Here is a 21409-nt window from a genome sequence, read left to right on the forward strand (position 1 = left end):
CCCCGGCCGCCCTCCACCCGGCGGCAGCCGCTGAGCGAGAGACTGCAGAGCCGGTGGCGGAGCCCTCGAGGCGCCCGGGGAGGGGACACGCAGGGCCAGCGCCCGGGACGGCGGGGCCCTCGCCGGACACGCCGGCGCAGTCGTACCGCGGCCGCAGCGGGGTCTGTGGGGCCGTCGGACCGGCGACCTGTCCGGCACGGCACGGCCCGGTCCGGGGAGCGGCCGGGATCGCGGGGCGCAGCGGGCGCAGAGGAGCAAACAGAGGAAGGTGTGGCTGGGGGCACCCCGGGGCGGGCAGGTCACCGTCCCCTGGGAAATGAGAGGGGTGACACCGGCTGGTCACAGGCTCGGGCCCGGCCTGGGGCCCTCCTGAAGGAGCCTCCGGCGCGTCCCCCCCAGCCTGGGGCTGCCGGCGCCTGGGCACGGCGGAGGCTCCCCCAGCCCTTCCTCTAGATGAAAGAGAGGAAGCACCCGGGGAGTGGAAGTGGAGAGCGACTTCAAAGCGACTTTCAGAGAAAATTTAAGGAATTCAGGGAGCTGGTGATCAGGTCCAACAAAATGTATTCAGAAAATCTGGCAGGCCTTTATTGAAGCGATGGGGCACAACGGAAACCACCCCAGCACTGGGGGAAGGTGGGGCTCATTGGTCAGGTAATGAGCTGAAACTTGAGAAGGAAGGGCATAAAAGTAGAAACTAGGGGGAAAAACTAGGAGGAGCAGAAAAAAACAACAAAAGTCAGGGAAGCCAAAGTATGAGACGAACTGTAACTAGCAAGAAACATGAAGGATTGCAAGAAAACCTTCAAAACAGAAGGAGGATGCTGAGCAGCCCCTGTGGCTCACTGTCCTGCTGAGGCTGAGAGGGACGGGAGAAGGTGACAGGACTCAAGTGCTCGATGGCTTCTGCCCCTCAGCCTGCCCTGATGGCTGGATGGCACGGCTAACACCCCCAACATGAGAGACAGAGGTGTGTGCTGATGCTGGGTGAGGGAAAACAGCAGATGGGCTGGGCTGCAGGTAATGAGGGTAATACCGAGAACTGGCAGAGGATGGATGGTGCTTCAGAGAACAGGAAAAAGGAGTGGCACAGTGCCTATCTTTGATAGGGGAAAAATAAGGAAGTGAAGAATTAGAGGCCACTTAGCTCAACTTTGAAGTCCAAGAAAACCGTGGAACAAATAGCCAGGTGCTCCCAGAGACAACAGGGAAGGGGAAGAATCACAGCAAACACACCTGCGTACACACAGCCCTGCCTGGCCTCCTCCTCTGACAGTCCTCACAGACAGGGTAGTGTCACGCGCACCTCTCTACCTCTGACCGCGCCGTGTCCCTGGGCACTGCAGCCACTCCGGGGGCACTGGCCTGCTCCCAGCACTGCCCCTGCCGTGGCTGGCCGCTCCAGTCTGCCCCAAGAGCCTTGAACTCCAGTGTTCCCCAGGAGCAAAACCCAGCAGGTGCTGGTGCAGGCTGTGAGGCACAGAGCAAGCACGAGAGTGGCCTTTTCCCAGCAAGCCCCAGCAGTTGCTCCCTGCACATGAATAACCCAACCTGGTAGCGCCGAGCTGGCTTTCCTGCAGCATCGCTGCCTGTGCTGCACCCAGCACACAGTTTTTACTGCCATGTGTGAGTCTGGGTATGAGATTCCTGTTCAGGGGCTGAGGCTTTAAGTACTCTGGGCTCTCCTTGCTTTGCACAGGCTCCTCCATGTCCCACTGCCGAGCTTCAGGCAGACCTCACTAGCCCACAGTGTGCTCTGATGGCCTGATGACCCTGCCAGGTCGCTGCTGGCCAGTTCCTCTTAGGGTCCCTGCAGCTTTGATGGCCTGGACACCATGACTTGGCTTCCTAGCACTACACTGACCTGCAAAGGAAGAGGGAGATGCCACAGATCCTGATTTTCTAAGCCTCTGATGCCCACTTCTGCTGTGGAAGCCTGTGCCTGTGGGTTAGATGAAATGGCTGCGGGAGGTGAGAGCTGCTGGACGGCACTCGGCAGTGCCTCTGCGGGAGGAGTGCACCCCTGCTCTCACCTGGCTCCATCCCTCACACCTGCACAGTAACAAAGTCCTGGGCTTGTTCTCTGGGTTATGATGCCATTTGGCTGGGGATGCTGGAGGACCCAGGTCCACCTTGCAATGAGCCTGGCAAACAGGGAAAGTGGTGAGAAAAAGAGCAGAGCAGTTCAGTGACATCAAACACAGGGTCCTGGGTGTAGGCAGGTAACAGCAACTGTGCAGCTGCGGGAGAGGGAACTAATGACGTGGCGGCACTTCCGCAAACCAGAACCTGTGGGATGGAGCAGATCACGAGCCAAACATGTGTCAACAGCTCAGAGCAGTGTGACAAAAGGGAAATAGCAGCCCGGCGTATGCGAGCAGGTGAGTCACGTGCAAGGCACAGCAGCCGTCCTGCTCTAATGGAGCTGGCGAGCTGGGGAGGCATCGCACCCCGCACCTGGCACGAGGGGCCAACAGGACGGTGCCAGCTCAGCGACGAATACAAGGGGACAGTGACACCGGACCACCAGGAGCAGCTCTGGGGCCTGGGCTGCTGGGTCCCGGGAAGCTGCAAAGGCAGGAGAAATAACAACCCTCGGCCCCCACCCCGAGAACATCCGCGGGGGGGGGAGTCGGGGACACGATGCTGGCGGCTGGAGTGGCACCAGCCTGGGCCCCGGTGCCACCGAGCACCTGGGGTGCCGGGAGCGCCGGGCTGCGGCTCGGGCCCCGGCGCTGCACCGGGCCGGCCCCACCCGGAGGCCCGGGCGCCGGGGGGGCTCCGGCCCGGGGGGCTGCTCAGGGCTGGCCCCCAGCCGCGGCCCCGCTGCAGCAGCGGGGCTCGGGCAGCGCCCCCCGGGGCGTCCCCCAGGAAGGGCTGAAGCGCCGGTCCCACGGCGGGGCGACTTTGCCCGGGGGTACGCGGGGGGTCCCCCGCCCCGCCCCGCCCCGGCCCGCCGCGGCCCCACCCGCCGGGGCCGCCCCCTGCGCTGCGGCGGCCGCGTCTCCGCGGGGGGGGGGGGCAGGCGGTGGAGCCGTCCCTCCGCGAGTCTCTCCGCGCACCCCTCCATCCCTCCGCCCATCCCTCCGTCCCTCCTTTTATCCCCCCATCTCTCCGTGCATCCCTCCGTCCATCCCTCTGTCCCTGCGCGCATCCCTCTGCGCATCCCTCTGTCCCTCCGCCTATCCCTCTGTCCCTGCGCGCATCCTTCTGTCCCTCCTTACAACCCTCCATCTCCGCGCATCCCCCCGCACCCCCCATCCCCCGGCGCATCCCCTCATCCCACCCCCCATCCCCCCGCACACCCCTCCGTCCCTTCGCCATCCCTCTGTCCTTCCGTCTGTCCATCCCTCCCCCCGCGCACCCCTCCACCCCCCAGCACCGGCAGGGCCGCTCCTGCGCGGCCATGGCGGGGCGGCCGCGCTTCCTCTGCGGCGTGGTGGAAGGTAGGTTCCCCCGGGGCCCCGTCCGGGCGTTGCAGGGGCCGGCCCGGTCCACCCGGAGCGAACAGGGCCCGGGAGTGGCCGCCGGGACCCTCCGGGAGCCGGGCCCTGCACAGCACCCGGTGTCTGCCCAGGGGTCCGGGACCAGAATCCCCAGAGCTCCCCTGCACCCCGCAGCCATCCCAGCACCCCCGGACCCCCCCACAGCGGGGCGTGGGGACCCGCGGCTCAGCCCCTAGCGCCCTGCATCGGTTTTATCTCTGCCCTGGGCGCGGGGGCAGCACCCCCGGGGTGTGCGGGGCGGTGCCGGGGTCTGGCCAGGGGGAGCCTGGGCTCTCCCGGCAGCTCCTATGGCTCGGCCCTGTCCTTCTGCCCCCCCCCTCCCCCCCCCTCCCCGTTCCTGCAGCGTGGCACGCCTGAAGCTGGGCCAGGCCTGGCACCACCAGGCAAAAGCATCTCTGCTGTTCCTGGCAGCGCAGCACGCCGCTGGAGCCTGCTGCCTTGCCTGGGAGGAAGCAAAAGCACCGTGCAAATAATCACAAAATAAATAGAAAGTGCAGGGATGGGGAAGCTGGGTAGTAAAAAGAAGTGAGTCAGACGAGAATCACTGGTACAGGAAAGCTGACCTGGGAAAGAGGACGCTGATGCTGCCAGCAGAGCCGCTCCGGAGGGGCCTGTCCCTAGAGAGGGAGGAGGGAAAGCGTCCCTCACCCTGGCAGCGCAGGCCCCGGCAGGAACAGGGTGCTGCGGAGCAGGGCCAGGGCAGGCCACGGGTGGTGTGTCCTACACGGAGCCCCCTGCTCCCCCCTGACACCCGGGACATCACTAGCAGCAGCCCGAGAGCACGGACGGACTGAGGCCTCTGGGTGACCTGCACCCAGGACCGGAGAGGGACCAGCTGGGGCCTGGCAACTTTGATCCCAATGTGTTCATCAGGACTTTGCTAATGGCTGTGAAGAAATTGCTGAGGGACATCCCAGATGGCCCAGAGTTTGGGCAGTAATGGTGTTGAGAGGTTACTGGTGTGATCTGGGCCATGGGAGAGCCGAGGTACAAATGCACAGCATCACTTGTCAGTGCTCATCTTTCTTCTGAAGAGCAGAGCACCAACATCACTCCTTTGAAGACGTAGCCACGGGTACAAACAGATTTTGCTGGTTTAATTTAAGCCACTTTACTGGGCAGAATACACTGGGATGGCATTTTCAACAGAGCTGCTGCTGGCGGGGTGTGTGTAGGGGGTGAGCGTCATACTTGCAAGGCAGTGTCAATCCACAGCAAAGCGTGAGTGAGGCACTTGTAGGCAGGTGCTGTACAGGGACGCCTGGGACCTCGCTGTGAGCTGAGCAGGAGTTCCTATGGATCGGGAAATGGAGAAGACGTTTATCATGGAAATACCTTCTTTGGGTGAAATGTTTGCTGGGATCCTTGAGTGGCCACAAATTTGGCCCCATGCGTGGTGGGGGATGTCTAGTAAGGTGAATATATATTATTTCAAAATAGATGGAGTAACTGTAGGTGTTCAAGCAGGTGGAAGGAAGATCTATCTGCAAAGAAGAGAAAGTTTGGTGTGTGCTGTGGCGCAGCCATTGCCCAGGGTTGGTGTTGGGGGCTGCAGGGTGGGCCTCTGCCAAAGGGAGCAGGGCACCGACCCCCCCGGCAGGCAGCTCCAGTGCACTCAGGTGCTTTTCTGGGCGGTGCTGGCCTTGTGCCAGATGCTGTGAGCTGGTTCTTTCTCCCAGACTACCAGAGTCCTTGTGCGCTGCCCAGTTCCGTGAATGCAGTCACCTCCCTGAGTGTCTGCTCCTGTTGGCCTTGTCTACTGCAGAGTGCATGGACTGATTTAAAAGTTGCCCATCTGAAACCAGGAAGCTGCCTCGATGGCTAATTGCCATCACTGTTCAAGACGTGATGTATTTTCTGTGAGACTTCACACTGCAGCTGCCAGATCTTGCAGAGACTTGAAGTGACTGAAGATTCTTCTCTTGCTCCATTTCAGTCTGTGCTGGAGCACTTACAGGTTCTCATTAACCTCCTCTTTAAGAAGCTGTCAAGTCTGCGTCTCTCCAGACCCATTTACCTGCCTCCTCTCCCATTGTCCCCGACTGAACTGGCTTACTTTCCACTGGGTATTCTTTCTTGCTGGCTTTGCAGGCAGCTCTGCACCTCCCAGGTCTTCCTACATGCAGAAATAGGAAGGGCCCTTCCGTGAAAGGTGCTGCATGTCCGGCAGTGCCCCGCTCACCGCACCCAGGCACAGGCTGGTTCCCTGTGGGGCAGAGCACGGGGCAGACTGTCCGTTCTGTGGTGCTGCAGCCTCCAGCTTGTGTCAGACACTGGTGCCCAACAACCACCTAACGCCTGCAAGCAGCAGAAGTGGAAATGTTAGGAAACACTTGGGAATCTGCTGACTCCAGATCTGTATTTCCTGCATTCAGTTTTGTTGATGTGAACCTTACGGAAGGGCAATGTCCTTGCGGCCAGCCTTGGTGCTCACTGATGAGTGTCTTTGTTAGCAGACAGCGGGTAAGGTTGCTCCCTGGTGCGCGTTCCCTCTGGATTTTCCCTTTGCAAGCTTATGGGGACGGTGTTTTCCAGTGGGGAATAGACAAGGTGTCTGTGCAATGTCTGTGGAGTCACAGTCCCAGCACTTGTGGGCACCCCTGCGGGTTGTTTGCGTGTTCCTGATCTGAACAGCTTGCGGTGGGACAGGGATCTGCCTCCAAGGCCTGGCCTGCTGCAATCAGGCGTGTGTTTGCAGGGCGTAGGGGAGAGCTGAGTCAGTGTAGTTTGGGTTGTGCAGGGACTAAAGATGGAGAAAGCAGGTTTTATAGCTCATACAGGAGTGATGATGCTCTGCTTGACACAGCTTGACACTACACAGACACAGAAAGATGCAGAGAGACACAGAGCTCGTCTCTCTAAAGAAGAAAATCTGCAGGTGGAAAACTAGGATGGATGTGCAATAGCTCTGTGCTTCGGTGCACCCCAAAATCCTGCTTGAGTGCCTTATAACCGAGCCAGCCCTCAGTCGTTTCCTCCAGGCTTGGCTTTTACTGTGCAAATTCCCCAGGTTAAGTGCTGCCTTCTGCAATTCTTCCCAGGTGCCTCCTCCTGGGAAGGACGGAAGCACAGACATCATACCCACTTGCTTGAATACCGATGCCAGCAGGATGACAGCAGAACAGATATCTGCATACCCATAGATGAACAACTGGTGGATCTCTGGGCTTAAGAGCAGCCACTTAGGGGTAGTACAGGGAGAGACTCTTTTAAGGCAGTTACTGACAATGGCATTTTGGCTTTTTTTTCCCCTTTTTACAGGTTTCTATGGGAGGCCGTGGTCTATGGAACAGAGGAAACTTCTCTTTCAATGGCAAGTACCCTGAATTTTCCTCTCTGAAGGCACTAGCCTGTGGCAGAGTGACAAGGTGGAAGCCAGAGTGCTGTGGAGGCAGGAGTGGTGAGGGAAAATGTGCCGGAGGGAGGCTCCTGGGGCTGGCCTGCCTTTGGGATGCCGGGGCGATGGCAGCGAAGGGGACTCATGCTTCTCCCAGGGCTTCTCCTCAGAGCCCCCTCTGTCCCAGCACTCTTGCAGCCCCGGATCCAGGATGGATGGATGGACGGGCAGCCCGAGGACGCTGGGACAGACGCCTGCGGGCTCTGCAGCCCCGTGCCGGCAGATGGTGCTGGGACTCTGCCCCGGCCCAGTTGCAGCCAGATGTGTTTGGCTGGGTGCCCCAAGGGAAGGGGGTCCGGAGGGGGCTGGGTGGGCACTAGGCCCTGCACACTGGCACCATGCCGCTGGCACGGGTGCTCCAGTGAGGGTGCAGACCCCCGGGGAGCTTTCGGTGAGGCAGGGTCGGCCTCTGCTGCCCACGCCATGGGAGCAGCGATGGCAGCCGGGAGGGGAAGGTGCCCCCATGGCAGGGGGGTGCAACTGGATGGTCTTCAAGGTCCCTTCCAACCCAAACCATCCTGTGATGATGATTCTATGATTCTCTGATCCTGAGGCTGCCATCCCTGCCTGGTGTGGAGGTGGCCCTTGTGTCCCTGTGACAGAAGGATGTGGGCAGGATCTGTCCCTGTCTGGTTGTTAGAATCACCTTGGGATGGGACTTGATCTGCAGGAGAGAAAAAGCCATCTCCTCACAGCTGGCGCCCGTGTGCTGGCCATCAGCAGGCTGAGCTGCGCTGGCACGACCTGCCACTAATGAACTGGGGCCCTGGGGGGTCTCCCATGGAGCATCTGCCACGGGCAGCACAGTGGTCACAGCCTGGGCAGTGCCTGGTCGGTGGGCCCTGCCCTGGGGATGGCGCGGGCAGCGCGCTGGGGAGGAGGGTGTGCGGGGCATAGCAGGGCTGTGTGCTGGTGACAGTGTGGGCAGGGTCCAGAGGCGACAGGGCCGTGTGCTGGTGACTGTGCTGGTGGTGGCACCGGCAGTCATGCACTGTGTGGGAAACGTGCTGGTGGTGCTGTGAGAGTGCTCGGGTGACAGTGTGGGCAGTGCCAGCGCAAGTGGGGACCATAGTGCAAGGACCAGAAATGCTGATACAGAAAAATGTAGCTTGGAAAATCTGGGGAAAACATGCAAGAAGTAAAGCAAGATGTGGTGTTTTAAAGTATATTGGGAATGAGAAGGTCTAGCGACGGCCTTGCCTGGTACTGGGCTGAGATGTATGTTCACGTGTTCGCACACGTGAGCAGTATGTTCATTGGTGTTTTTCTTCTGTGGAAAGAAACAAGATGAGGCACTTGTATCATGTGGTACATGAAGTGCTTCCCAGCCTGTTCATCGTGGGAAAATGTAAAACATCATCTACTAAGGAGGATAAATAAAAATAAATTAATATATCAGATGGCTCTCATACAGGAGTGCCAAAAGAGCTGTCTAGGGAGGTGTCTGCTCAGTCCTGATAATTTCCAGTGGGTCTTGGATTGCTGGGGAGATTCTGGAAGGAATTTGTACTTTTGGAGGCCAGAAAGAGCCTTATGACAGTGCACTCTGATCTCACGGTGCAGGCAGGCAGGCCCTGATCCCTCTCGTACCTGCTTCCCTTCAGCTCCAGCTGCATGGAGCATCTGGAGAGCTGGAGACCTTTCCTCTCCCGTCTCGCCTGAATGCATGTCCATGTGAGTCACCCCTGGACCCTGCCATGTCCCTGACTGCCGGGTGTGGCTTTTCTCTCCTCCGGAGTGCTGGCGGGCTGAGGCTTTCCACTGGGGAGATGAGCAGACTGGGCTCCAAGACTGTTGCTCACAGGCTTTCCGCCTGTGTCTGCGTGTGTGGCTCCAGGACAGACTCACTCTAATTCATCAGAATCCTTCCCACACTGTGGCCGCTGCTCTGGCAGCATCTGCAGCTAGCACAGAGGCCGCCGGATCTTCCTAGTCCTGCCTGACACTCTGCAGAGATTAATCTGGGGCTCTCCCTTATGCTGAGTTACCAGTGGCATGGCAGAGGGCACTCATGTTCAACTAATTGCTCATTAAGTTGTTGCTCTTCAGACACCATAGCTTCTGAATTCTTTTACCTAGGTAGGACTTTACGCTTGGCCGTCTTAAGATGTATACTGCTTGCTGAAGCCCAGTTTAACAGCCATTTCAAATCACTCGAGTGCTGCATTTGCTCTTTTATTCTCCACTTGGTCTTTGCCACCTGCAGACTGCGCAGGCGCAGCACCCTGCCGCAGGTTCACGCCTGCCCGGCTCTGCTGCCCACCCTGCCAGAGCTCTGCTCCAGCACTCACTGCTTTGCAGCACTCTGGGGCTTTCCACCTGCAGGGCTTGGCAAAAATCTTGCAGTCCCAAAGAGTTCCTCTGACGGGCCTCCTAACATCTGTGGATCAGCGTCAGTGTGACCCTGTTAGATAACGGGGTGCCAGCAGTGCTGAGCCCCGCGTTAACCGGGGTGCTCGGGAGCTGCTCTGCGAGTCTCGCTGGCAGGGTGGGCACAGCAGCTGCCACAGAGCTGTGTCCTAGAACAGAATCACAGAATGGTTTGGGTCCAACCTCCTGCCGTTCTCTGCCCAGCCTGTGTTTGTGCTGGGGATTGCCCCGACCCACGGGCAGGACCTTGCCCTTGGCCTTATTGAACTCCATGAGGTTTGCCCATCCCCCCTCTACAGCCTGCCCAGGCCCCTCTGGATGGCACATCCCTTCCCTCAGCGTGTCCCCGCACCACACAGCTCGGTGTTGTCGGCAGACTGCTGAGAGTGCCTCGATCCCACTGCCCATGTCCCCAACAAAGACGTTACACAGCACCGGTCCCAACCCCAACCCTGAGGACGCCGCTCGTCACTGCTCTCCCCTTGGACATCGAGCTGCTGACCACAGCTCCTTGAGTGCGACCGTCCAGCCAATTCCTGATCCACCAAGTGCTCCATCCACCAATTCCACGCCTCCAATGTAGAGACAAGGATGTCGTGTGGGACAGTGTCAGATGCTTTGCACAAGTCCACCAAATCTGTCCAGCACAATTTGCCCTTAGTGAAGCCATGTTGGCTGTCACCAATCACCTTACTTTCCATGTGCCCCAGCAGTTTCCAGGAGGATCCGCTCCATGATCTTGCCAGGCACAGAGGTGAGACTGACTGGCCTGTAGCTCCCCAAGTTCTCTTTATTTCCCTTTTTAAAAATGGGGGTTATGTTTCCCTTTTTCTAGTCAGTGGGAACTTCACTGGACTGCCATGACTTCTCAAATACGATGGACAGTGGCTGGGCCACTTCATCCGCCCGTTCCTTCAGGACCTGCAGATGCATCTCATCAAGTCCCGTGGACTTGTGCACCTTCAGGTTCCTGAGGTGGTCTCAGACCTGATCCTCTCCTGCAGTGGGTGGCTCTTCATTCTCTCAGTCTCCGCCTTTGCCTTCTGTAGTTTGGGTGGTGTGGCTGGAGCACTCTGGTGAAGACTGAGGCAAAAAAGTCAAGTACCTCAGCCTTCTCCACATCCCAGATAACCAGGTCTCCTGTTTCCTTCCAGAGGGGGCCCACATTTTCCCTAGTCTTCCTTTATCACTGATGTACCTATAGAAGCTTTTCTTGTAGCCCTTGACATCCCTGGTCAGATTTAATTCTATCAGGGCTTTGGCCTTCCTAACCTGATCCCTGGCTGCTCAGACAGTTTCTCTGTATTCTTTCCAGGCTTTCTGTCCTTGCTTCCACCCTCTGTAGGCTTCCTCTTTGTGTTTGAGCTTGTCCAGGAGCTCCTTGTTCATCCATGCAGGCCTGCTGGCATTTTTGCCTGACTTCCTTTGGTCGGACCATGGCAACATGTGGCACACACACATCCCAGCAGTAAACCCACAGCCTGCTCAGGGCCACAGGGTGAGGTTTACATCTCCATGCAGCTGTCAGTACGCAGGGCAGAGCTGCGGCTCCGCACCTGGGGGCTCTGTGAGAGCAGGGGCTGGAAGCCTGTGGGACACGGAGCAGCTCTGGGGAAGGAGCAGGTGCCGAGAGCCGAGGAGCTCTTGGAGGTGTGGGCTGGCCCCTGCCCAGATGCCTCTTTGCAAAGAGCCCGTCTGGAATCTCAGGTGACCCCTTGTCCTTGCTGCACAGGCTGAAGCACCGGGGGCTGAACTGCTACATGTACGCACCCAAGGATGAGCTGAAGCACCGGCTGCTCTGGCGAGAGCCCTACACAGAGCATGAGGCAGGTAGCGGCTCTGCTGGGCCCCAGCGCGGGTGGGCTGCGGGGGCCCCGGGTCTGCAGGGGTGGAGCATGGTCTGCATCTCGGCCGGTGTCAGGCTGGCTGTTGCCGCTCCTTCTGCCAGGAGCCTGCCCATTGCGGGGGGTCCTGCAGGCCCTGCCTGCTGCAGGGACACCCCCAGAGCCTGCCAGTACAAGGAGATTCCCCAGATCCTGCCCATCACATGGCATTGCCTAGGAGCCTGCCCAGAATGAGGAGCTCCCCACATGGGTCTCTGGCCGTATGCTTGAATGTCAGCACCCACAGACCCTGCGGGGAGTCCTCTGTGTCCCAAGGGACTGGAAACTGTCTCTCCTGGGCCTCTCCCCTCCAGATGCTCTCTCATGCATCCTGATGCCCTTGGCTCCTTCCTTTGGGGCCGCTGTGGTTCCCTCTCCCTCCATCCCTTGTCTCCCTCCATCCCTTGTCTCCCTCCATCCCTTGTCTCCCTTCACCCCTTGTCTCCCAGCGCTCACAGCACCGCCTCTGCTTCGTCCCCAGCCCGCATGCAGTCTCTCATCGAAGCTGCCCAAGAGCAGGGTGTGGAGTTTGTTTTCGCCATTTCTGCTGGCCAGGACATGGTGTTTTCAAGTGCCGGGGATCGGCTCCTGCTGCAGCAAAAACTCAGGCAGGTACCGTGGGCCATTCCTTCATCCTGCTGCTCCCAGGCGAGGCTCACCCTCCTGCCCACCCCGCAGGCTGCTGTGGGGCTCTAAAGCCCTCCTGCCGCTGCACATCCGGGGGTGCCCGGTGTCAGAGATGCTGTCCCAGTCACAGGGACAGGGAGCTGAGGGCTCCGTGGATGCCTGGCTGCCAGCGGGCAGCACTGGGGGCAGGAGAGGGACCAGTCAAGCCCCAGAGCTTGCTGGGCAGCACTGGGGGCTGGTGCAGGTGGGTGCTGAGCCCCCGGTCCCAGGAAGGATGGGGAGCACTGAGCCATGCCCAGCCACCTCTCCAGCCGCCCCCAGCCAGCCCTGGGGCAGGGACCATCTCCCCGGGCTGCTCTCGAGGCTCGGCCGCCTCCGCTCCTGCTGGGGGCTCCCAGTGCCATGGGGTGATGTGGGGGTGTGGAATGGGGCGACGGGACGTGGTGGGCAGCGAGTGGGGCTGTCCGGCAGCCGCACAGTGGGAGTGGGCTCCGGGCCACTGCAGCACCGACTCTGGTTTGAAAGGGCTCTTGGCCTGTGGCAAACACAGCTGTGCCCAGGGCTTGGACTGAGGTGTGCTGTGGCCACGGCATCCGCTGGGCAGGCGTGGGGGATGTGGCAAGGGGGACATGGCGAGGGGGACACAACGAGGGGGATGCGGCAAGGGGGACGTGGCGAGGGGGACGCGGCGAGGGGGACACGATGAGGGGGACGTGGCGAGGGGGACACGGCAAGGGGGACATGGCAAGGGCGACATGGTGAGGGGGACATAGCGAGGGGGACACGGCGAGGGGGACACGGTGAGGGCTGCCCTGCCCGCCCCGTCTGTCTGGGTGCCCCAGGGCTCTACTGTCCTCACGGGGCCCAGGCATCAGGGGCTCGTCCAGGGCTCGCTGCCTCCTTTCTCTCTGCTGCCCAGGGGTGCTAGCAGCCTGTGCCCATGCCTGCAGGTGGCTGCCATGGGGTGCCACTCCTTCGCGCTGCTCTTTGACGACATCGACCCCTGCATGTGCCAAGCGGACAGAGATGTCTTCCCCTCCCTGGCGCAGGCTCAGGCCTCTGTGGCCAACGAGGTGTACCAGGAGCTGGGCCAACCATCTGTCTTCCTCTTCTGCCCTACAGGTACCACCTGCAGCCGTGTGGCCCCAGCCACCCCTCCCCGGGAGCCCGGTGCTTGCCCAGCCGTGGCTCCCCAGAGCAGGCCAGGGTGTCCTCTGCACCCAGCGCGTGTCTGCTGAGAGCTGCCTGCCCTGACAGCCTTCACGGCTCTCCCCAGCCCCATTGTGCTCCTGCAGGAGCCCTGAAGAGCTCAGGACTGGGACAGGATCAGGCTGTAGACGGGCCGGCACTTCAGCAGCCGCGCATGCTGTGTTCCCTGCACCGCGCATCGCCCCAGCCCCTGTCCCTCCATCCTCGGCAGCCTCTCCTCTCCAGGTCCCTCTGCCCCTCAGGGGATGCTCTGTGCTCTCTCCCCAGAGTACTGCAGCTCTCTCTGCTCTCCCTGCCCCAGACAGTCCTGCTACTTGTTGACCATCGGCCAGGAGCTGCTCCCAGGGATCGGCATCATCTGGACAGGTGAGCGCCTGTCTGGCTGGGGCATGCAGCCCCGTGCGGCTTCTCGGTGAGAGCCACCATCTGCAGACACCGCAGCCTGTCTCCATCTCAGGTGCCAGTGCGTGGCCCTGCTGAGGTGCCCTTCGGCACTGTGGGGCGCAGCCCCGGCCAGGCCGGCGGCGTGTCGGGCTGTGGGTCTGGGTGTGCTCCCTGTCCGGGGTGGGGTGGCTTGACCCCCACGTCTGCGCAGCACCCTGCTGTGAGTGTGCATGATGGGCTGCGCCGCCCGTGTGCTCCACACGTGTCTGTACCGTGACGCTCCAGGCCCGAAGGTGGTGTCACAGGAGCTCTCAGCCGCGCTGCTGGAGGAGGTGGAGGGTGTCCTGCGACGCCCACCCGTCATCTGGGACAACCTGTACGCCAACGACTACGACTGCAGACGTGTCTTCCTGGGCCCCTACATGGGACGTGCCCCCGGCCTCGTGCCCAGGCTCCGTGGGCTGCTTCTCAACCCCAACTGCGAGCTCCAGGCCAACTTCATCCCCGTACACACACTGGGCAGCTGGTTCCGGAGTGAGCTGGGGAGCGGTGCCCACCCTGATCTCGCAGGTACCTGGCCCCCGCGCCCCAGGCAGCTCTGTGCTTGGGGCTCCAGCGCCGGCAGTGAGCTTGTGCGCCCAGGGCAGGGCCTGCCCATCGCTGCCCGTCTTTGCAGCCTGCATGGCAGCCTGGGTGAGGTGTCCCGCCTGGCTGGGCACTCCCCAGCATCCCAGGGCACGGGATCTGTGCTGGGGGCATCTCCCTGCGGGGGGGCTGCCTGCCCTCAGTTTGGCACAGGGTAGTTCCGTCAAGCAGAGCGGGGCTGCCTGGGCTGATGAGCTCCAGTTCCTCAGGGATGGAGACCACGGCAGCCCTGGGGGACAGCCAAGGCCCGCAGGAGGGGAGCTACAGCCCCCAGGAGGCCTTGGAGCTGGCGCTGCATGACTGGGTGGCTGAGATAAACCGGCAGGCCTTGGAGCAAGGTAGGTGATGGGCTCGCACCGTGCAGCATCCCTCGGCCCTGCCGGAGTGCTGGACCAGCTCTGCGGGGAGCTTGGTGGGGTGAGGGAGCCCCATGCTCTGCACGTCTGCATCTGCGGCAGCAGGGTCTGTGTGTGTCATGGGCAGGGGTGGGTGTCCGTTGTGCCACGCTGCCTGTGGGGGTGCTCCTGCCCTGGCCGCATCCCAGAGGAGGTCTCCTCAGCTGGCAGCGTGGGAGCCTGGGCCGTGATACGGCTCTGGAAAAGGGGATTCAGCCAGGTGCAAGCTTGGTGTTTCACAGTATTTGCCTCTGCAAAGCCTGTGGCCTCACCAGCCACGGAGGCCCGAATTCCAGAGCACAGAGCGATGCAAAGCTCGTGGTCCTGGTCCCTGCCACCTTGGCAGATGGAGCTTCCCGGCATGGCTGCCCCCAGGGCCATCCTGCCCCGCTGGCAGCAGTGTCCGTGCGGGTGCCGCAGGGGCTGCCCCCTTGCTCCTTTCTGCCAGGAGGAAGGACCCCGGGACACCCCAGTGCCAGCCTCAAGGGCGGAACGAGGCTGCAGCCCGGCACAGCGGGAGGACAGGGGGTCATGACCGACCCCCAGCCCCATGACTCTGTTCCCAGTGGGACAGACCAGCACGGCCCTGAGCCCTGCGGCATGGCAGCAGGGGAGGGAAGGAGGAAGGTGACCTCGGAGCCCGAGAAGGGCAGTGGGAGCAGGTCCCCTGCTGATGGCCAGCAAAGCCCTGTGGGGGACGGGGACCAGCTCACCACGGGGAGCAGAGGGAGCTGTGAGCCTTCCTGTGCTCTGCCCGGCACGGCTGGGAGTGCTCAGTCTGCAGGAACACCAGAGACTACCGAGACCCTCCACAGCCCAGGTCCCACCATGTGCTGCAGCAATGGGGCCAACACCAGCCAGAACCTCTCCCTGCCCACCGGTGATGCCAGGGCGGGGGGTGGCAGCCCCTGCCAGCCCCCCAGAGGTACCCAGCCTGAGGCCAGCAGAGCTGACATGCCCCAGACACCCCCAGGGCCGGGGGCTGGCACCAGCCCTGGCCCCACAGCACCACTCACCGACGGGGCTGGCACCAGCCCTGGCCCCATGGCACCACTCACTGATGGGGCTGGCACCAGCCCTGGCCCCACGGCACCGCTCACTGACGGGGCTGGCGCCAGCCCTGGCCCCACGGCACTGCTCACCAACGGGGCTGGTGCCATTCCTGGCCCCACGGCACCGCTCGCCGACAGGGCTGGCACCAGCCCTGGCCTCACAGCACCAGTGACCCCAGAGGAGGCTGGGTCCAGCCCCATGGCCCTGCTGACCCTGGAGGAGGCTGTATCTGGCCCCACGGTACCACTGACCCCCAAGGAGGCCAGGACCAGTTCCACAGCACTGCTGACCCTGGAGGAGGCTGGGTCTGTCCCTGTGGCACTGCTGACACTCAAGGAGGCCACGTCCAGCTCCACAGCACCTGTGACTCCAGAGGAGGACACGTCCAGCCCCATGGCACCGCTGACTCTGGGGGAGGTGCGGATGCTGGTGGAGCTCTTCTACCTGCCCTACCATCATGGGCCACTGGCGCAGCGTCTCCTGGAGCACTTTCGGTGGCTCTGGGCAAACAGCCTCAGTGTGGGGGTCCCAGCCCCGGCACCCGATGCCTGCGAGGTAAGGCTGGTCCGGGCGCTGCCGCGGGACGACGGCTGTCACAGCTGCGCTGACGTTGGGTCCGTTCACAGGGCATGCGGTGGCGCGGCCGAGCCCGATCCTTCCAGCTGCTCTGCGCTCAGACGTGCCGCCTGCACAGCCGCTTCGTCAGCAGCGCCGGACGGGCATTGCTCTACGACCTCCACCCCTACCTCTGGGACATCCGCAACATGCTGCTGGCTGCCGGCGCCCTCGTCCTGTGGCTGGGTACGTGGCTGATGCCAGCCCCAAGCCAGCCCCTGTGGCCCTGTAGCGCATACTCACAACCTGGCCAGATCCAGCCGTGTTGAAGTGCCGGGTCCCCGGGCACTGCAGCACACCCAGGGCATCTGAAGCTTGTCCCCCCCTTAAGAGGTGAAGGTGTCAGGGACCCCAGACCTCTGGCAGGGGGTCCCAGGGTCAAGTGCACCTCCCCTTGACGCCTTCCCTGCCGCTGGCCTGTGTCCTGTGCTCACCAGCTCGCCTTCTCTGCAGACGGCCATCTGCTCTGCGACCCTGACCCCAAGGGCATCTGGGGAAGCTGCTTTGGCTGTAAGTACCAGTGCTGCCCCAGCTGACACGCCCAGGTGGTGGGGCCCTGGCTGCTGCCCTCCCTCCCCTCCAGCCCAGCAGCCAGCACTCGCCATCAGGCTGCCCTTCCCTGCACACGGCCAGCCGAGCGGAGCCGGAAGGGCCACGGGAAGGCCGGCACCGCTCTGTGCCCTGACATGCCGAGGCAGGATGGGGCACTGCTGCTGGGGACAGGGCAGTCACCACAGCAGCTCTTCCCCATCTCTCAGTCTAGAAGGAATGGCTATTTCTAGGACATGGTTCCTCAGCCCTTTTAATCTAAGGACCCCTTAGCCTTTCTGGTAAAAGGGATCTGTGGGCCCTTGGGAGCTGTAATGCCCCAGGTGACAGAGGTGAGGTTGGATTTTGAATGCCTGTGCATCACTTTGGAAGCCCCTGTTCCTCTGGTTCAGGGCTCCTGGTTGCTCTGTGACCCTTGTGACCTCTTACAAACCAAGAGCTGTCACCGATGGCAGCCTGGGAGGGTCTCTAAGCTCAGTGTGAGATGGGGCCGTGTGCCTTGAACCACTTCCACGGGAGAGCAGCTGCCAGGTCCCGTGCCTGGGCTGCGTGGCAGATCCTCGGGGCTGTCTGTGACCAGTGTGGATTGCGATGTGGCTGTGTGATGTTGCTGATGTTCCCCTGCCCCAGCAGGTTTTTGTTCACCTTGCGTGTGTCTGTCTCCTGCTGCCTCCAGGGTGCCAGAGCATCACTGCCCCGATCCCGCTGCGGGGGGACGCTGAGCCCTGGGCACGTCGTGGGGGCCTCTTTGGAGAGCTGCAGGTGAGAGCATGCCTGTGTCCGTGGGGGCGAAGGAGCCGTCGGGAAGCTGGGATCCCAGCAGCAGCTCCTGGCCCTGCCACTGGGTTGCTGCAGGCTTGGGAAGGCTGAGCTGCCCTGGGCTTCTGCGCCTGGGCTGCGGCTCCTGGGGTTTAGGATGCCTCAGAGGGACCCTCCTCCTGCTGCCTCCAGGATGAGGTTTGGAGCTGGGACAGCCGTCTCCCTGATGGACTGTGTCTGTTCCAGGCGCTGCTGCCCGTGGGGAACAGCTGTGACCTTTTCTACCACCCACCTCCGCTCTTCCCGTCCAGCCAGCTGTACCTCCTGCGCCCGCTGCTGCCCCTGGACAAGGTGGGAGGCCTGGCCCCAAGGGTGGCCTGCACGGCTCGGGCCAGAGCTCACCGTTGCACGGCCTGTGCTGTACATGCGCTGGCACCATACGCGCTCGCCTGCTGCCGACCCCCAGACTGAGCTGGCAGTGCAGGGTGATGCAGGTGGGAGGGGGCCGCTGGGGTCCGGCCCCCGCTTAGAGGAGGCTGGGTCGGGTCACCGGGGCTGTGCCCAGCAGCGTGTCAGCCCCCCGGGCTGGAGAGCAGGCGCGGTGGCCAGCGGCCATGGCAGGGACCATCACTCGCCTCCCAGCGAGGAGCACCGGGCAGAGCCCCTCCTGGCAGCCAGCAGCGGGGGGGCCTGGCCCAGAAGTGAGCAGTGGGCACAGCCACAGATAAACTGGCACAGGCTCAGGGTGGCCTGGTTGCCAGGGCGTTCTCCAGAGCACCCCCGGTGCTGATCTCCAGTGGTGGCCACGAGCAGATGCCAGGAAAGATCCAGACAGGACAAGTCTGGATGGTGACCTGTGGCTCTGGGCACCGCTCATCTCCCAGTCGGTCCCTTCTTCAAACACTCATCCAGTTTACAGGGTGATTCCCCGCTGGAGAGGCAGCAGCCTCTGTCAGCTGTGACCTGCTTGTGCCAGCCCCCGCTCTGACATCCAGCGGTTCGATGAGATGGGGAGGGAAAGGGAGAATCGGGAGGTGGGTGGACACAAGTTAAATGCTGCCGAATCCAGCAGAGCCCTGGGTTCCCCATGTACCAGACAGTCTGCAGCAAACGCCCTGCTCCCTCACCCTGCTGCCTCCCCTAGCTAAAGGACGTGCTCACGCTGCAGATCCAGCCGTCATGGGCACACCTGCACAGCCCCACTAAATCCAGCCCCGGCGATGCACAGCTGCAGCGCCTGCCACGAGCAGAGGAGGAGCTGAAGCACAAGAGCAGATTATAATAGGCTGCAGCTGCCAGCAATTCCCATTGCAAGAGCTTGTTTTCAATGGCCTGTTGTCAGATTTCATCTGATCAGGCCAAACTTTAACAAGCTGAATGTCTGTGTCCTGTGGAACTTGGGGAGAAAGATCCCGCTGAGTGCTCCCAGCCCGTTCTGGGAACGGTGCTCCCAGGTGCTGTCTCGCCCTTGTTGTTCAGCCCTCGGGGCAGCCTCTCCTCTGAGCAGCTTATTAGGATCTTCGTTGTGCTGGTCCTGGGAGCAGCAGCAAACTCCGATCTGACCAAGATGGGAAATTTTGAGATGTCCCACTTTGCACATGCTCAGTGGAGACTTGAGTTTCAGTATTGGTCTCGCGGCTGCTCTGGCTGCTCTGAGCATGCTCCCTCCTGGGGCGAGCCGTGTTTCTTCAGCAGCTGCGGCTCTGGGATGCCTGACTGGAACGGCAGTTTCTCATGTTGAAGTGTTGCTGTGCCGTGGTAACGAGCCTCAGAGGCCAGCAGAAGGTGGTGCGCGGTGCATCACTTGGGGCAGATGCCAGCGTCCTTGGATGGCCGAAGCACTCCATCCCTTCACCCCTGCCCCTGGCCAGGACACGCTAGGGGCCGCAGCCCCGGTCATGGTCCCTCGGGCGGCTGCTGGTGCTTTGGCTGGGGCTGTGGCAGGGGCAGCAGACAGTCGAGGGGCAGCAGTGGGGGAGGGATGGGGCAGGGATAGGGCAGGGATGGGGCAGGGCAGGCAGAGCCCGGGCTGAGGTAGATCTGGGTCTTCCAGGGAGAGCTTTACCGAATGTGCCGGGAGAGTTTGGACTGTGACCCCGAAGTCGCAGAGATCCTCGCAGCCCACCCTGATCTCCTCGGGGACAGGTGAGATGTGGTCCCTCTGGGCTCCCTCTTGCCAGGCTGTGCCAGGCCTGGCCACGTGCTGGGTGGTGCGGGGCCGTGGCGTGAGGCTGTGGCTTCGCCTCGCACCCCTGCGGGGACCAGCTCTGCCTGCATCCCAACAGGTCCCTGTGCTCATGTCCAGCTGGGGATGGACCCAGTGTCCAGCCCGGCTGCAGGGGGCTGCGGTGGCTCCCCTTGGCTGAGCGCTTCTGCTGAGTGGGGTCTCCAAGGGATGGTCCAGTGGGTGCTGGGGTGCCGACCTGCTGGGGCAGGGTGGAGGAGGTTGGCTGGTCTGCGCTTTCCCGGGGGCAGGCTGGGCTCAGCAGCACTCCTGCTCTGGCTGGCAGGCTGTTGGGCAGCTTCCTGAGCCTGAGCCCCGAGTACACATTTGTGCTGGAGGATGAGGAGGGTCCGTGTGGCTACGCAGCTGGAGCACTCTGCGCTGAAGGCTTCCTGCAGCAGCGAGACAGCAGCTGGCTGCCAGCCCTACGGCACAAGTACCCCCGAGACCTGGGCACAGGTGCCCCAGCTCTGGGACAGGTGAGGGGGCACCTGGAGCAGAGGGGAGCCAGTAGGGGGGGGCTGGAGGGGGTTCCCTCACTTGTGTTTGTCTCTGGCAGGATGCCCTGGAGGAAGCGCTGCTCTTCTTCCACGCAGAGCTGCCGGCGGTGCCGCTGCCTGTGCTGCAGCGCTTCCCCTCCCTGGTGCAGCTGGGCACAGCCCCCCGTGTGCTGGACGTGGGGGCCAGCCACAGCCTGGCCATCTGCCTGCTGAGCGCGCTCAGGGCCAACGGTGAGCACGGCCTCCTCCCGCCGGGGGGGACTGAGGGCCCCTTGATCCCGCACAGCCCTGTCCCGACGGCTCCCCTGGCCACCCCAGAGCTGGGAGCGGCCTCACCTGCACCCCACCCCTCAGCGGGGCTCCCGACCCCTCTGGAACACAGCCTGGCCCCAGCTCCCAGGCACCCACCGTGCCCCTCCCGCCCTTGGGGACACGTGGACCCGGTGCCAGAGGGCAGAGAGAGGCCGATGTCCTTGTGGAGGGGGCCCCAGCCACTGGCCCCCAGCTCCAGCACTGGGTTCCCGATGCCGGGGGCCTGACCCCTCGCGTCCCTTCCAGGGTCACGGGGAGTGTTTTGCCAAGTCAGTGCCGCTGACCAGCAGCAACTGAGCTTCTATGGCAAGCTGGGCTTCGTCGCCCTGCCGGTGGCCTGGAGCAGCTCTCCCGGCGCTCAGCTCCTGGGACGCCTCCTCTGAGCAGGCTGCGGTGGGTGCGGGCACGGGGGGACAGTGCCACGGGACAGGCTGAACCCCCATCCCACGCAGCATCGGTCTGAGGGAGCCGCAGCAGCGCGGCGCCTTGAGCAGGGCAGGTACTGGCGGTGGGGACGTGGCCTGGAGGTGAGTGGGCTGTCACTGGGCTCTGTGCAGGGGACGAGGCCATGGGACCCTTGGGCGACAGAGAGGTATTTCTGCCATCTCAGGAGAATTTGGCATCAGGGCCCCTCTGCTCCTACCCTGCCTGTTCCTGCTTGCTGAGCACCCTCCACCTTTGCTGGGGAGCCAGCAACGCCCCCAGGCCGTTTGCAGAGCACCAGCTGGGCGGTATTTGGGGTGGGGGTCTTGGAGCACGGCCCAGGGCATCAGCACTGAGGAAGTGTCACTGTCCCGCAGGCTGGGCTGTCCAGCTCTCTCCTCGCCACACACTGGTGCCGGGGCTGGCTCCCAGCACCAAGGACCTTGTCTGTATGGCCCGATCTGGTACGGGACACGGTGAGGCAGCCTCCATCTCTGCTGCCAGGGGCTGAGGGAAGTGCTGTCTGTGGCAATAAAGCATTTGCTGGGCTCTCACCATGGC

The 21409-nt window shown here is 62.4% G+C and overlaps 1 protein-coding gene across 10 annotated transcripts; it reads left to right on the forward strand.

The window, feature by feature from the left end:
• The first annotated feature begins 1527 nt into the window (after positions 1-1527).
• Positions 1528-21402, forward strand: LOC141922469 (protein O-GlcNAcase-like). 10 transcript variants are annotated; one of them, XM_074821638.1, is made up of 17 exons: positions 1528-2378; positions 6765-6816; positions 11003-11100; positions 11635-11765; positions 12731-12902; positions 13257-13355; positions 13659-13943; positions 14228-14356; positions 14862-16021; positions 16093-16267; positions 16535-16591; positions 17307-17392; positions 17636-17740; positions 19443-19534; positions 19900-20092; positions 20173-20344; positions 20672-21402. In XM_074821638.1, the coding sequence occupies exons 1-17, from the start codon at positions 2294-2296 to the stop codon at positions 20806-20808; spliced, it is 3228 nt and encodes a 1075-aa protein (XP_074677739.1). In that variant the 5' UTR covers positions 1528-2293; the 3' UTR covers positions 20809-21402. The 10 variants fall into 10 exon arrangements, with proteins under 10 accessions (XP_074677739.1, XP_074677737.1, XP_074677738.1 ...); XM_074821636.1 differs by having other exon boundaries at positions 11003-11096; positions 12700-12902; XM_074821637.1 differs by having other exon boundaries at positions 11003-11096; positions 12700-12902; positions 14865-16021.
• The last annotated feature ends 7 nt before the right edge of the window (positions 21403-21409 follow it).

This window comes from Strix aluco, chromosome 4 (genome assembly GCF_031877795.1).
Source record: "Strix aluco isolate bStrAlu1 chromosome 4, bStrAlu1.hap1, whole genome shotgun sequence".
In the NCBI taxonomy this organism is placed as follows: Eukaryota; Metazoa; Chordata; class Aves; order Strigiformes; family Strigidae; genus Strix; species Strix aluco.

Bases quoted from the DNA above. Each gene is read 5' to 3' on its own strand.
- LOC141922469 (XM_074821636.1), top strand. From the start codon at position 2,294: ATGGAGCAGATCACGAGCCAAACATGTGTCAACAGCTCAGAGCAGTGT. The intron at 11,097-11,634 runs GCAGGTAGCGGC...CTTCGTCCCCAG, and splicing joins AGCCCTACACAGAGCATGAG to CCCGCATGCAGTCTCTCATC. The intron at 20,093-20,172 runs GTGAGGGGGCAC...TGTCTCTGGCAG, and splicing joins GTGCCCCAGCTCTGGGACAG to GATGCCCTGGAGGAAGCGCT.